Genomic DNA, 16514 nt, shown 5'->3' with positions numbered 1-16514 from the left:
ATTAGTTTACATTTTTGTAAATCTCTTTCATATCTGGCTTAACAGAAAATAGCTGGATTCTCATATCCATTTTTACATCCAATCTATTGCAACTCAGTTGTTTGGATTGAAGTATATAAGAAAGTCAAGCCTTATACAGATACATAGTTGAAAGAGGGAAACGTATTTTAATAGCCTTATCAGATAATTTTGGATATTCTTTGATGCTATAGAAAAACTCAACAAGAAGTTACTGCCAAAGAGTACATGGTGGAAAGGGGGATAAAGAATAACTTTAGGGTAAAAGAAAACCTGGCAAACACTATCTCAGGTAAATGTGATGAAGGTTAGCATCAATAGTTATAAGCCATGTTGACAGTATAAATCCTTGACATGATGTGATGAAAGTAGTACTTGATCTCTGTGGACTATTCCCCAAAGACCATAATTCCAGTCTAATCATAAGGAAAACGTCAGACAAATCCCAATTAAGAAACAGTTTACAAATACCTAACTAGTACTCCGCATAACTGTCAAGATCATAGAAAACAAGAAGTCTGTGAGAAACTGTCATAGCCAAGAAAAGCCTAAGGAGACATAACTAAAGGTAATGTGGTATTCTGGAACAGAAAAAGGATATTAGGTAAAAACTGGGGAAATCTGAAAGCACAGACTTTAGTTAATAATAATGTATCAATATTGGTTCATTAATTGTAACAGATATACCTTATGAATGTAAGATGTTAATAGGGGAAATTAGATTAAGAAGTATGTGGAAACTCTCTATACCAGAGTCTTGAGTTTCTATAAGCCCAAAACTATTCTAAAAAATAGAATCTGTTAAAGAATTTTAACTTGAAAAGAGGTCATTTTTTAAATGTTAGTTGCAATGTAAAAACTGAAACAATAGCAGTATACTTTTTGAATTCCATTATATTAAAATCCATTAGTCTTTCCTACACTTTAAGTGGATCTTTTGTCATGTATGATTTTGTAAGAGCATGCATTGCTTATTGTAAAGTATTGGTTCAATGAGTTATGTAGATCTTCCAAATGTTGACACATTTAATTAGACAATTATCAAAACATTGCATGTGTTTTGATAATTCACCATCAATCTCATCTGAAAGATGTTTAAGAATTGGGAAGCTGTCAAGCTCATGATGGCAGAAACAAGTTTTCCAAAATTCTAATTTTCACTTGTTTGCTCAAATTTTATCACTGGCAACAAATATTGTCAGTTGTTTTCCTTGAAATGACAGTCTTATTTCATTCATTTTCAAGAAAATGTCTGTCAAACATTGTGAGAAAATGTCTGCCAAATCTGAATAACCATAGTTTGTCTGTCACTCAGTCTTCCAAGTGAAAATAGTATTCTGTGAAAACAGTGGCTAGTTCAGCTTGCAACTCAAACAACCATACATGTGCTTTTCCCAGGGCAGCCTTCATATTTGATATAGAGCAGAAGTGTTTCATTATGTGTACTTCCCGCTTCATCACAAAGAATATTCAAAAGACATGTTCTCAAAGTTGAGATTTAACAAAATAATTTTTACTGCTTATTTAAGGATATTCTTAAATGGAGCTGGGTTATTTGTTTGTTTATTTATTTATACTGTGAGTATATGATCAGTGAAAAGGTGCTACTGCCTTGATTCCTGTTAAGGTGCCAGCAGTTTCACCCATCATTGCTTTTGCATCATTATTGTAAATACTACCAGTGTGAAAAAGGCAAGAAGTATTACAGAGAGTTTAGATTCCCAGGACCCCTGAAAGGGTTTCAGGGACCCCAGAGGTCTATAAGCCACACTTTGAGAACCACTGCCTTAAATAACCATATTTCTGACTTTTCCACTACCCTCAGATTAAAGCAAGTAGCTGTATCAAGGTAAGGAAAGGAAACCTGAAAGCTCATGTCATGTCCACAGAGATGGATTTTCCTTTGCCACAGCTGTGATATGGAGGGAACGGTAGGGAACAAAGACCACCCAAACATATTCTCCTCCACCTTCCCACACTTCTCTAAGGTAGCACTTCCCAAACTTTGTCATATTATGACAGGAAGAGGAAATATTATTTTTAATGGGCAAAGAGATTAGGCTTCATAAGGCTTGGGGCCCCTTGCCTGGAGGCATAAACCCTGGAGGTACAGCCTTCAGAAGGGCAGAAGGGTTTGTATCTGTACCCACTCCCAGTGGATATGCCAAGACACATGAGTTGGGCAGGTGTGTACTAAACTCTTCAACACAGAGGGAGGCTCTCAGGACTGGTGGATGTCTGCTCCCCAGCTAGCTTCATGCTCCATAAAATTCTTAAAGCTTAGCTCAGATGTGAGAAATCACAAAGTATCTGATTACACTTTATTTATTGTTGTTGTTGTTGTTGTTATTTGTTATTATTATTTTCTTTTTGAGACAGAGTCTCGCTGTCACTCAAGCTGGAATGCAGTGGTGCAATCTTGGCTCACCGCAACCCTAACCTCCTGGGTTCAAGCGATTCTCGTGCCTCAGCCTCCTGAGTGGCTGGGATTACAGGTCCCTGCCACCATGCCCGGCTAATTTCTGTATTTTTAGTAGAGATGGGGTTTTGCTATGTCCAGGCTGGTCTGATCTCCTGACCTCATGTGATCCGCCTGCCTCAGCCTCCCAAATGATTACACTTTAAGATAGAGGCCAAAGTATATTAAAGATTGAGGCATAACTTGTCCAGAACATCTTCCAATGCAATGTAGTAATTCAAAAAACAGGATCTGACTCCCAAACTACCAAGGAGGCAAAGCTCTGGCTACACTACTTAGTAGCTGTGTGACCTTGGGAAAGTAACTTAACATCTTGGTATCTCAAATTATCTACCTATACAATGGGTACAATAATAGTGCCTACCTATTATAAGTATCAATGAGTTAATATATAACAGTGCTTAGAATGATGCCTGATGCATGGCTCTATTATTATCATTATGTATGTTATTATTATGTATGTGTTACAGGGTCTCCTAACTTGGACTGCTTCTCTGAACATGACAGTACTGAATTATACATTTACAAAGAAAGAGAATCCTATCTCATGATAGTGGGTGAGTAAAAAAGAAAAAAAAAAGAATCCTGGAGCTACCAAGAGGCTAAATGTTAACCTATAGGATTACATATCTGAGGAACTGTGCTTGGAACAGTGAGGGAAGAGGTGTGCAAGGAGCAGAACATGCCAGGCTTTTTCATTTGACTTATGGCATATGTTAAGGGCTTCCAATCTAAACCTCCTTTTACCTTAGCAAGACACAGGTAAGTTTCCTTCGAAGGGGCCATGGCTCAAAAATAATCATGATAGACTGTTAATCAATCTACACCTTGCCAAAGATTTTTTCATGATGGTATCAGGTGGTTGGACTAGTCTCGGGCTTCAAGAGCCTTCTAGAAAACGAGGATGATCCACAACTGGGACTGTCTCAGACACACCGGATGTCTGCTTCTTTACCTCAGGTTAGATGTGTTTTTTTTTTTAACTTAATGGTTTTTGGCAACTATTTAGCCTGACTCATAAGATCATTATAACTCATTAAGAGTTTTAGGCTACATCTAAAGTTGAGGGATTTCAGTTGTCCTCTTCATGCAAGAAATCAATATCTGAATTGCAGTTACAAGGTTGCAAAGCAATGCAAAATCATCATAACAAGAAAATAGTCACCAATGAATTAGCCACTTAAAAACTTAGCCCTTCCTCAAATATCCCTCACAGCTTAACACTGGGACCTAATCCCACTTACCACGTCAATGCCTTTTGCAGGTCATTCAATGCTTATGAAATGTAGTAAACACCCCAAAATTACAGTCTAGATAAAGAGCGAACCTGTCCATGCAAACTCACTGACAAATGAAGATCTGGCCAACTTGGAGAAGAAAAAAAATCAACAAATAATGACACCACAAAAAGTTCAAAAGAAAATAATTGACAAGGCTGGGCATGGTAGCTCATTATCTGTAATCTCAGCACTTTGGGAGGCTGAGCTGGGTGGATCTCTTGAGGCCTGGAAAACATGGTGAGACCCCCATCTCTACAAAAACCTTTTTAAAAAACTAGCCAGGCGTGGTGTTGTGTGCCTGTAGTCCCACCTACTGGGCAGGCTGAGGTGGGAGGATTGCCTAAGCCCAGGAGGTCGAGGTTATAGTGAACCATGATCATGCCAACGCACTTGTTCATTGTTTAATCTAAGAGTTTAGTTTGTAGTTGCCATTATAATCCAAACTTTTATCAAATAAGATAAAATGATTTAATTTTATAAGCATTATTTCATTTTTCAAGATAAAGTCTCAATCTTCTTCCCCATCACCCCTGATAACAAATAAACTGAAGATTTTGGTCCCCAATAAATGGCCTTTTCCTCTTACTAAGACTCCTAAAACAATGAGCATATTGTAAAAATGTAGATAAAACTCGGTATCTGCTCCAAAAGAGACCATCTTTGCCTTCCTCTTCCAAGATTCAACAGGCTTGTCTTTTCCTGTTTCCCCATGGGGTCCTCTTCTGCAGAAAGTGGAGGAGCTTCATCTTTTGGATATACAAGATTCTTCTCAAGTTTATTTCTCTTGCAAAATGAGTAAAACCTAAGTGGGAGCCTTAATAGAATTTTGTCAGAAGATGTTAGGTTATCAGGACCTTAAAGATCCATCCAGGAGAGGTCTGAAAGGTGCCTATCACCCAGAATGACTTTCACTAACAGAGATCAACATTACCACCCTGTCAGAGGATCCTCATTGAACCTAAACTTTACTGGTTCTGAAGTATTAAGCAATTGCAAACTGACTTAATCTCTCTGGCTTAAAAAATTATAAATTTACACTGGTTAGAAGTAATCAAGTGACTAGCTTTAAGAAAAGCACTTATAAAATGGCCGCAGGTATAAGTATTTTGTCTTTTTCCTTACTGAAAAGCAACTCTTCTTTAGTTACCTAAAAGTGAAGCTAAAACAGAGACCAGCTAGAATAAATTAAGCATGTTAATCGAGAAATTATGCTTAAAATTATATCTGATTTGGATTTGTTTTCCTCAAGATTTGCAATCAATAAGTACATTGAATATCCATTGACTACTGATAATTCCAGAGCTTCTAAAAGACAGAATTCATATCTATAATGAATCTGCAGTCAAGATCTTTCTCAGTTATATGAATATGTGCATATACAGGTAAATGTTTTTTCTTTGTTGAACATATTATTTATTATATAATATAGATGTCACATTATAGAAATTCACCTTCTTTGACCCTGGCCCTAGTAGGTCCGATATTAGGGCAATAACAAATGGGCAATGAGTACAAGGAGTGGAAATTCTTTTATGTGATGCTTCCTTGGATCATGCTAGCATTATTTTATCTTCCTTTTTCCCACATATTAACCCTCACCTCAAATACTTTTCCAAACTCTCTTATGTTTGACTTTTACAAAACAACTCCCAAACTGATTTTATTTTTGCTTCTAGCAACAGCTGACAGTTCTCTCTGCATTTCTAATTTTGCATTAGAGCCCTTCTAAGTGCAAATTTTGTGCCAACATCTATAAAAAGTACATGGCAAATATAGATGAGTATTTCCCCTAATAAGACTTTTAAATTGGTTCTGATTCTGTGAATGGTATTTTAAAATCTGAAATGGGCAGAGAGGAAAACATGAAGTATTTTAACATGTGAAAAGGCCAGTGAGTCTGGACGTGCCTGGATACTTACTCTCTCACACAGCTCTTCAAATGTGCAGTCGGCAACGGTTCCACAGGCTTTATTCAGGCGCAGCTCTCTGCCTTGCACTTTTAGAATCCTTGGTCTAGTTACTATGGGAACATGAACAAAGACTCAATCTTGTCTGGATAATTACTATAAAATTCATCTCTTACAGATAGGAAATGCATAGCTTGATGAATAATAGCACATGATTCAACACATAAATTAGACAAAATGCTGATACAATGACTGCCACTTGAGCGTGGCATCAACCCATATACAGCAATGGAACTTATTAATTGGTCAGTGGAGATTGGGCATTGTGTTCTAAATGTATTCTCTTTCAAGAGAAATTAACTTACGTACAATCATTTTGTTTCTGAGCCAGCTCATCAAACAACTTATCCATGACAGCCTCCACATCAGCTTCACTTGTGCTACAGTGAAAAGAATAATAGAATATGAAATTAATAACACTTGAAGCCAACATCAAACAGCTGCCTGAGCCTGCTTAGCTTTTTGCCCATAAAAAAAAAGAACAGGATGTTATGCTCTAAATACAAACATTAGATTTAGAATACACTTAAAAGCAGAGAATATTAACTCTCAGGTAGATGATTCTGCCTTATTTGCATACACTGAAAGACTTCTGTGCTTCTAGCTGTTTCCAGTAATGAGACGATACAGGCAGAGTAAATCCATTAATACCATGTGTACACAATGAGAAGAAAGCTTCTGGCTCTCTCTTGCATGCAAAACAAGAGCAAATAGACAAGGCAGTCAAGCATCCAGCAAAGTATCCTTTGAAATCTTTACTGAGAGGGTACATGTGAAATTAAATATTGAAGCTGCATTAAAAAAAAAATCAAGTCAAGCCACTGACTGAGAGGATCAAACATCCAGAATTAAATTACTACCTTCAAAATACCAATTTGATCTGCACATCAATAACTTTGTCAGACTTCTGGTATAGGGACAATTAGAGACCACACAGTTTCTCTCAAAAGTCTCCTTGTTGGAAATTAAAGAAAACTCTCTCCTTCTGTGAGGCCCACTATTACAGCTACTATGAAGTTAGTCTCATCACAGAATCTTTTGTATTCTAATTAGAAATCACCATATGGTTTAGAGAACTCATATATAAAGGTGATAATGCTATGGCCTTTTTCCTCTCACCTTTTTTTTTTTTTAAAGAGGGGTTGGTAAATTAACAGTTAATAAAATACCTGGCAGAAGAAATAAAAACTGTTAAAAAGAGCTTCAAGTAAAAATATAACTTTACTTCAATTCCACATACAAACTTTTACAGGATGACCTGCCAATATGCTTAATTTTAACACACAAATCAGTCTTATGCAGATGTAGAAGCAATTAAATTAAATTCTGGACATCCATCTTACTAAAGTCTTATTGAAAGTTAATATGAAACTTTATCTTTTATTTATATTAAGCTTAAACTAAACAACATCTCCCTTCAGATAATTATCAGGTGGTAGGCATTTAACACACAAGCACCCAATTCTTCAACTGTTCTAGAGCAAATGTCCTTAAAATGCAACAAAGCACATAGTCATTATGAAAAGTTTGAAACTGTCACATTCCAAGTAATAACCATGCCACCTTAAAGGATGTTAAAAACATTTGCAATGACTAACTTTGCAGGAGAAATGCTATTTGACTTCCATGAGGTCTGGTATGATATTCAAATAGAGTGGTATTAAAATAACAAAATGACACTATAGAAAATAATTTTAGAGACAGAAACAATCTTAAAGGTATAAAGAAATCACATAAACCAATGTCAATGTCAGTGTCCATGCCAAGCACATGTCTGTTTAGACATCATTCTTGAGAATTCATGTGGACCCAATAACACCTTTGGTGTATACAAGCAAAGAAAAAAGAAGTTTAAAAGTAAGCTACTTTTTGAGCTCATATAGCCAAGACAATCTTAAGCTAAAAGAACAAAGCTGGAGGCATCACTCTAGCCAACTTCAAACTATACTACAAGACTACAGTAACCAAAACAGCATGGTACTACTACCAAAACAGACACACAGACCAATTGAACAGAATAGAGATCTCAGAAATAAGACCACATATGTACAACCATCTGATTTTTGACAAACAACAAAAACAAGCAATGGGCAAAGGATTTCCTGTTTAATAAATGGTGCTGGGAAAACTGGCTGGCCATATGCAGAAAACTGAAACTGGACCCCTTCCTTACACTTTATAAAAAATAAACTCAAGATGGATTAAAGACTTAAATGTAAAACACAAAACCATTAAAACCCTAGAAGAAAATCTAGGCAATATCATCCAGGACATAGGCATGGAATAAATAACTTACAGAATGGGAGAAAATTTTTGCAATCTACCCATTTGACAAAGGTTTAATAACCAGAATCTACAAGGAACTTAAAGAAATTTATGAGGGAAAAAAAACAACCCCATCAAAACGTAAGCAAAGGACATGAACAGACACTTCTCAAAGGACATTTATGCAGCCAACAAGCACAGAAAAAAGCTCAACACCACTGGTCATTAGAGAAATGCAAATCAAAACCACAATGAGATAACATCTCATGCCAGTTAGTATGGCAATTATTAAAAAGAACAAGAAATGACAGATGCTAGCGATACTGTAGAGAAATAGGAACACTTTTACACTGTTGGTGGAAATGTAAATTAGCTCAACCATTGTGGAAGACAGTATGGTGATACCTCAAGGATATAGAACCAGAAATACCATTTGATCCTGCAATCCCATTACTGGATATATACCCAAAGGAATATAAATCATTCTACTATCAAGATAGATGTACATGCATATTTATTGCAGCACTATTCACAACAGCAAAGACATGGAATCAACCCAAATGCCCATGAATGATGGACAGGATAAAGAAAATCTGGTACATATACACTATGGAATACTATGCATCCATAAAAAGGAACAAGATCACGTCCTGGGCAGAGACAAGGATGGAGCTGGCAGCCATTATCCTCAGCAATCTAACATAGGAACAGAAAACTAAATACCACATGTTCTCACTCATAAATGAAAGCCGAACAATGAGAACACATGGACACAAGGAGGGAAACAACATACACCAGGGCCTGTCGGGGGCAGAGGCAGGGGGAGGAAGAGCATCAGGATAAATAGCTAATGCATGTGGGGCTTAATAGCTAGGTGATGGGTTGATAGGTTTGACAAACCACCATGGCACACGTTTCCTTATGTAACAAATCTGTACATCCTACACATGTATCCTAGAACTTAAAATAAAATATATTTTTTAAAAAATAAGCTGCTTTTTAAGGGATATAGCGAAAAGAGAGCAACACCACCCACCCAGTATGGTCTGCTGTCATTTAGAAAGTTAATCTTTCCTTAGGACAGGCACATTACTCAACATAGGGGAAAAACTGAATTCTGAAAAATAACCAAGACAGAAGACAGGTCTCTAAAAGCGTATTTGGTGAATAAATAATTTCTTACAAATTTCCTCAGTGGTGATTTCCTTTTTACTCTGTGGTCTATTATATAATACATTATCAAAATGTGACTCACTAAACTTCAATCAGGTCACCTGAATCCCCATCAGTGATGGACCAGATAAAGAAAATGCAGTACATATACACTATGGTACATATACTATGTGTGGTACATATACCTAAGTCACCTGTTAAATTACAATACCTGATTTTATATATAGTGAAATTACATGTGAAATATCACAAAATTTGTATTATAAAACTGTCTTATAAAAACTCTATTATATTATCATAGTTACTCAGAAGTTACAAAATGCAAAATAAAAAATTTTAATGGCATAAGCTGGGCATGGTGGCTTACGCCTGTAATCCCAGCACTTTGGGAAGCTGAGGTGGCCAGTTTACTTGAGGCCAGACTGACCAACATGTCAAAACCCCATCTCTACAAAAAATATAAAAATTAGCTGGGCATGGTGGTGTGTGCCTGTAATCCCAGCTATTCAGGAGGCTGAGGCAGGAGATTCCTTGAACCCGGGAGGTGGAGGTTACAATGAGCCAAGATTGTGCCACTGCACTCCAGCCTGAGTGACAGAGCAAGACTGTGTCTCAAACAAAAAAAAAAAAAAAAAAAAGAAAGCAAGAAAGAAAAAAAGAAAGAAAAGAAATAGGAAGGGAGGGAGGGAGGGAGGGAAGGGTATAGGTGTCAAGGGCTTAAAAATAACTGCAGTTCGTAAAAGCAGCTTATGTAACTTATAACTGTTGTCCATCTAAGCCAACTTGCACTCAACCTCAGGGAGTATGTTGTACTGACCTCCTGAGAGACAGGAACTTCATCTTCAATATTGTCTTAAAAGCAGGGAGGGCTAGTTGTGTTTCTGTTTTTTTAGACATATCTAGATTGATATAAAATAAATAAGAATGCCATGGAAGAAATCCTTACCAGAAAGAAATATATTTATAATCCCTTAACAACAACAACAACAAAAAACTTGTCCTTTCACATTTCACTCAGACTTCAGGTTGTCCTACTTCAGAGGATGCATCGGCAGAGATCCTTGAATTGTTTTAAGGAAAAGAATTAGAAAAGGCAGCAAGAAAAAATCAGTCTGTCTCCACTAGTCTAAAAGATTCAGTCTTATTTTTTATCCATTTTCATATCCAGTTTAAATACCTTTAAGCATGTTTTGCAATTCTTGTAAAATTTTTAGATGATTCTGAACTATTTCAATGTGTCATACAAAGAATAACAAAAGCTATCATTTTCTGAATGACTATTACATAGGAGTTAATTTATGAATACTGACCCCACCTTACCATGTAGGTTAAGTTATTATCCTATATTTACAGAAGAGAAAACTGAGACTCGGAGAATTAAGTCACATGTCTAATTTAAACATATGAAATATAAATTTTCTGTATAACTGAAAGTATTATAAATAAAACAAATAAGGCAAGGTCAAACTGGGAACATAATGGAAACGTTTATGGCATACAATTAATATTATCAAGGTATAAAGAGATCCCAACAGAAAGAAAAGCTGGATACCTCAGTAAAAACACTGTCAAAGGACTCAGATGAACTGCATAAAGATAGCTCAATGGACAAGAAACATATATGTAAAATCATTCTGTTTTACTAGTAACAACCAATGTAAAGTAAAATAAGATGCTGTTCTATCCAAATTGGCAGACAGAAAGAAAAAGATAAACTATCCCAAGCAAGGAAAATGGACACTCATTAAAAAATTGTTTTAAACTTTTTTGTTGTATATATTTAAGTTGTATTACATGATGTTTTGAAATATAGAGTGAAGGGAGAGGACTCAAGATGGCACTGTGAGAACAACCCAGGATTGAAGCTCGCGGTCAATCCACGGAGGGGGTGAGTCAGGGCCGCATTTCCAGACGGATCTTTGTTGCCCACAGAACGGGGAAATTCCTAGGTATAGAGGAGACGCGGGACGCCAGGCAGAGGTTTTGGCTGGTGCAGCCGCAGCCGGTGCGGCGGCGGCCCGCGCTGTGGCAGTGCTACACAGCGCTCCGCACAAAGCACGCTCGTCCGAATGCCCTGTTGGGCTGGCAACCTGAGACTTGGGAGGGCTGAACTTGAGACTGAACGGGACTTGGACAGTGAGCCAGCCCAGGAGATTCCAGGGTCACAGCGTTTGGGGTAGCGCAGTGGGACAAGCAAAACGGCGATTCCAAATGCTCCCCGTGGAGGGGTTCCCTGAGGCCGCAGCTCCGTGCGGGAGGGGCGTCCGCCATTACCGAGGCAAACTGCCCCTACTGAGGTACACACCCATTGCTGACGCAGCCTGCCGTTGCCGAGGCAACCCGCTACAACAGAGAGAGACTCCGCCGCAGGGTGTAGCCCGTGGCAGCAGGGCAGAGACCGCAGCAGAAGGGCAGAGCCTGCAGCAACAGGGTGAACCTCACACCAACAGGGCGGAGCCTCGGCAGGCAAATAGTGACTAGACTGCCTCCTAGCTGGGCAGGACAGCAAGACGGACACTCACAAGGAAAGCCCCAAACCCCCCCAGACAGAGAATCTGAGAGAAAAAGGGTTTTTTTTATGAGTTATGTTGCAGCAGAATTAAACATAGCAGCATAACAGCCCTGAATGAACAACAGAGCTCACAGCTCAGCACTTGAGCTCCTATAAAGTACAGACTGTCTCCTCAAGCAGCTCCCTGACCCCTCTATATCCAAAAGACTGACATTTGGCAGGCGTCATTCTGGGACAAAGATAGCAGAAAAATAAACTGGTAGCATTCCTCGCTGTTCCGCAGCTGCTATAGGTGCACCCCAGAAAAGAAGGGCCTGGAGTGGACCTCAGCAGTCGTACACTGAAGGGGCTAGACTGGTAGAAGGAAAACCAAGTAACAGAAATACTTCATCATCAACAATCTGGGTGTCCACTCAGAGACCCAATCAAAAAGTCAGCAACTACACAGACGACAGGTGGATAAATCCACAAAGATGGGAAGAAACCAGCACAAAAAGGAGGAAAACACCCAAAACCAGAACACCTCGCCTCCTAGAAAGGACCAAAACTCCTCACTAGTAAGGGAACAAAGCTGGATGGAGAATGACTGTGACGAAATTAGATTTCAGAAGGTGGATAATGAGAAACTTTTGTGAGCTAAAAGAACATGTTTTAAATCAATGCAAAGAAACTAAGAACCTTGAAAAAAGATATGAAAAAAGATTTGAGGAAATGATAACAAGAATGGATAACTTAGAGAGGAATATGAATGAATTAAAGGAGCTGAAAAACACAATACGAGAACTTCACGAAGCATGCACAAGGTTCAAGAGCCGAACTGACCAAGCAGAAGAAAGAATATCAGAAGTCGAAGATCAACTCAATGAAATAAAACGAGAAACCAAGATCAGAGAAAAAAAACGCAAAAAGGAATGAACAAAGTCTCCAAGAAATGTGGGACTATGTGAAGAGACCTAACCTACGTTTGATAGGTGTACCAGAATGTGACGAAGAGAATGAATCCAAGCTGGAAAATACTCTTCAGGGCATTATCCAGGAAAATTTCCCCCACCTAGCAAGACAGGCCAACACTCAATTGCAGGAAATACAGAGAACACCACAAAGATATTCCGCAAGAAGAGCAACCCCAAGGCACATAATCGTCAGATTCAACAAGGTTGAAATAAAGGAGAAAATACTAAGGGCAGCCAGAGAGAAAGGTCGGGTCACCCACAAAGGGAAGCCCATCAGACTCACAGCAGATCTCTCGGCAGAAACTCTATGAGCCAGAAGAGAGTGGGGGCCAATATTCAACATCCTTAAAGAAAAGAACTTTCAACCCAGAATTTCATATCCAGCCAAACTGAGCTTCAGAAGTGAAGGAAAAATAAAATCCTTTGCGAACAAGCAAGTACTCAGAGATTTTGTCACCACCAGGCCTCCTTTACAAGAGCGCCTGAAAGAGGCACTACACATAGAAAGGAACAACCAGTACCAGCCATTCCAAAATCACACTAAATGCTAAAGAGCATCAACATAATGAAGAATCTACAACAACTAACAGGCAAAACAGCCAGCTAGCATCAAAATGGCAGTATCAAATTCACACATAACAATATTAACCCTAAATGTAAATGGGCTAAATGCACCAATCAAAAGACACAGACTGGCAAATTGGATAAAAATCCAAAACCCATCAGTGTGCTGTATCCAGGAAACCCATCTCATATGCAAGGATATACAAAGGCTCAAAATAAAGGGATGGAGGAAGATTTACCAAGCAAATGGAGAGCAAAAAAAAAACCTGGAGTTGCAATTCTCATCTCTGATAAAATAGACTTTAAAGCAACAAAGATCAAAAGAGACAAAGAAGGCCATTACATAATGGTAAAAGGATCAATACAACAAGAAGAGCTAACGATCCTAAACATATATGGACCCAATAGAGGAGCACCCAGATACATAAGGCAAGTTCTTAACGACTTACAAAGAGACTTAGACTCCCACACAATAATAGTGGGAGACTTTAACACCCCACTGTCAATATTAGACAGATCAACCAGACAGAAAATCAACAAGGATATCCAGGGCTTGAACTCAGACCTGGAGCAAGCAAACCTGATAGACATTTACAGAATTCTCCACCCCAAATCCACAGAATACACATTCTTCTCAGCACCACATCACACTTACTCTAAAACTGACCACATAATTGGAAGTAAAGCACTGCTCAACAAATGCAAAACAACTGAAATCATAACAAACAGCCTCTCAGACCATAGTGCAATCAAGTTAGAACTCAGAATTCAGAAACCAACCCAGAACCGCACAGCTTCATGGAAACTGAACAACTGGCTCTTGAATGTTGACTGGATAAACAATAAAATGAAGGCAGAAATAAAGAAGTTCTCGAAACCAATGAGAACGAAGACACAACATGCCAGAACCTCTGGGACACATTTAAAGCAGTCTCTAGAGGAAAGTATATAGCAATAAGTGCCCATATGAGAAGAATGGAGAGATCCAAAATTGACACCCTATCGTCAAAATTGAAAGAGCTAGAGGAGCAAGATCAAAAAAACTCAAAACCCAGCAGAAGACAAGAAATAACTAAGATCAGAGCTGAACTGAAGGAGATTGAGACACGAAAAACCCTTCAAAAAATCAATAAATCCAAGAGCTGGTTTTTTGAAAAGATCAACAAAATAGACAGACCACTAGCCAGATTGATTAAAAAGAAAAGAGAGAACAACCAAATAGATGCAATAAAAAATGATAAAGGGGAAATCACCACAGATTCCACAGAAATTCAAACCATCATCAGAGAATATTACAAACAATTCTACGTACATAAACTAGTAAACGTGGAAGAAATGGATAAATTCCTGGACTCCTGTGTCCTCCCAAGCCTAAACCAGGAGGAAGCTGAAACTATGAATAGACCAATAACAAGGGCAGAAGTTGAGGCAGCAATTAAGAGCCTACCATACAAAAAAAGCCCAGGTCCAGACGGGTTCACAGCTGAATTCTACCAGACACACAAAGAGGAGCTGGTACCATTCCTTCTGAAACTATTCCAAATAATCCAAAAAGAAGGAATCCTTCCCAAATCATTCTATGAGACCAATATCTTCCTGATACCAAAACCCGGCAGAGACCCAACAAGAAAAGAAAACTTCAGGCCAATATCCATGATGAACATAGATGCAAAAATCTTCAATAAAATATTGGCAAGCCGATTGCAACAGCAAATCAAAAAACTTATTCATCATGATCAAGTAGGATTCATCCCGGGGATGCAAGGCTGGTTCAACATACGCAAGTCTATCAACGTAATTCACCACATAAACAGAACCAAAAACAAAAACCACATGATTATCTCAATTGACGCACAGAAGGCATTTGACAAAATTCAACAGCGCTTTATGCTAAAAACCCTCAATAAACTCGGTATCGATGGAACGTATCTCAAAGTAATAAAAGCTATTTATGACAAACCAACAGCCAATATCATACTGAATGGGCAAAAACTGGAAGCATTCCCTTTGAAATCTGGCACTAGACAAGGATGCCCTCTTTCACCACTCCTATTCAATATAGTACTGGAACTTCTAGCCACGGCAATCAGGCAAGGAAAAGAAATAAAGGGTATTCAAATAGGAAAGGTGGAAGCCAAATTGTCTCTATTTGCAGACGACATGATAGTATACCTAGAAGACCCCATCGCCTCAGCCCAAAAACTCCTGAAACTGATAAGCAACTTCAGCAAAGTCTCAGGATATAAAATCAATGTGCAAAAATCACAAGCCTTCCTCTACACCAATAACAGACTTAAAGAAAGCCAAATCAAGAACGAACTGCCATTCACAATTGCTACAAAGAGAATAAAATACCTTGGAATACAACTCACAAGGAACGTAAGGGACTTCTTCAAGGAAAACTACAAACCACTGCTCAACGAAATCAGAGAGGACACAGATGGAGAAACATTCCATGTTCATGGTTAGGAAGAATTAATATAATAAAAATGGCTATACTGCCCAAAGTAATTTACATAATTAATGCTATACCCATCAAGCTACCATTGACTTTCTTCACAGAACCGGAAAAAACCACCATGAACTTCATATGGAACCAGAAGAGAGCCCGCATAGCCAAGTCAATTCTAAGCAAAAAGAACACAGCGGGGGGCATCACACTACCGGATTTCAAACTATACTACAAGGCTACAGTAATCAAAACAGCATGGTACTGGTACCAAAACAGAGATATAGACCAATGGAACAGAACAGAGGCATCAGAGGCAACACAACTTATCTACAACCATACAATCTTTGATAAACCTGACAAAAACAAGCAATGGGGAAAGGAGTCCCTGTTCAACAAATGGTGTTGGGAAAACTGGCTAGCCATGTGCAGAAAGCAGAAACAGGACCCCTTCCTGACACCTTACACCAAAATTAACTCCAGATGGATTAAAGACTTAAACATAAGACCTGGCACCATAAAAACCCTAGAGGAAAACCTAGGCAAAACCATCCAAGACATAGGAGTAGGCAAGGACTTCATGACCAAAACACCAAAAGCATTGGCAACAAAGGCCAAAATAGACAAATGGGACCTAATCAAACTCCACAGCTTCTGCACGGCAAAAGAAACAGTCACTAGAGTGAATCGGCAACCAACAGAATGGGAAAAAATTTTTGCAGTTTACCCATCTGACAAAGGGCAGATATCCAGAATTTACAAAGAACTCAAACAGATTTACAGGAAAAAAACAAACAAACCCATTCAAAAGTGGGCAAAGGATATGAACAGACACTTTATGAAAGAAGACATAT

General features: G+C 38.4%; 1 protein-coding gene across 5 annotated transcripts in view; it reads right to left on the bottom strand.

The window, feature by feature from the left end:
• AFG1L (AFG1 like ATPase) overlaps nt 1-16514 on the bottom strand; it is a 251443-nt gene that overhangs the window by 35045 nt on the left and 199884 nt on the right. For all 5 annotated transcript variants that reach the window (XM_054254317.2, XM_078369902.1, XM_002746932.7 and 2 more), the window contains 2 exons: nt 6054-6124; nt 5697-5797 (listed from right to left, as the gene is read on the bottom strand). In XM_054254317.2, the coding sequence (XP_054110292.1) occupies nt 5697-5797; nt 6054-6124 (172 nt within the window). The remainder of the gene's footprint in view (nt 1-5696; nt 5798-6053; nt 6125-16514) is intronic.

This window comes from Callithrix jacchus, chromosome 4, assembly GCF_049354715.1.
Source record: "Callithrix jacchus isolate 240 chromosome 4, calJac240_pri, whole genome shotgun sequence".
In the NCBI taxonomy this organism is placed as follows: Eukaryota; Metazoa; Chordata; class Mammalia; order Primates; family Cebidae; genus Callithrix; species Callithrix jacchus.
The sequence above is the reverse complement of the archived record's forward strand: the minus strand, read 5'-3'. Positions and strand labels throughout refer to the sequence as shown.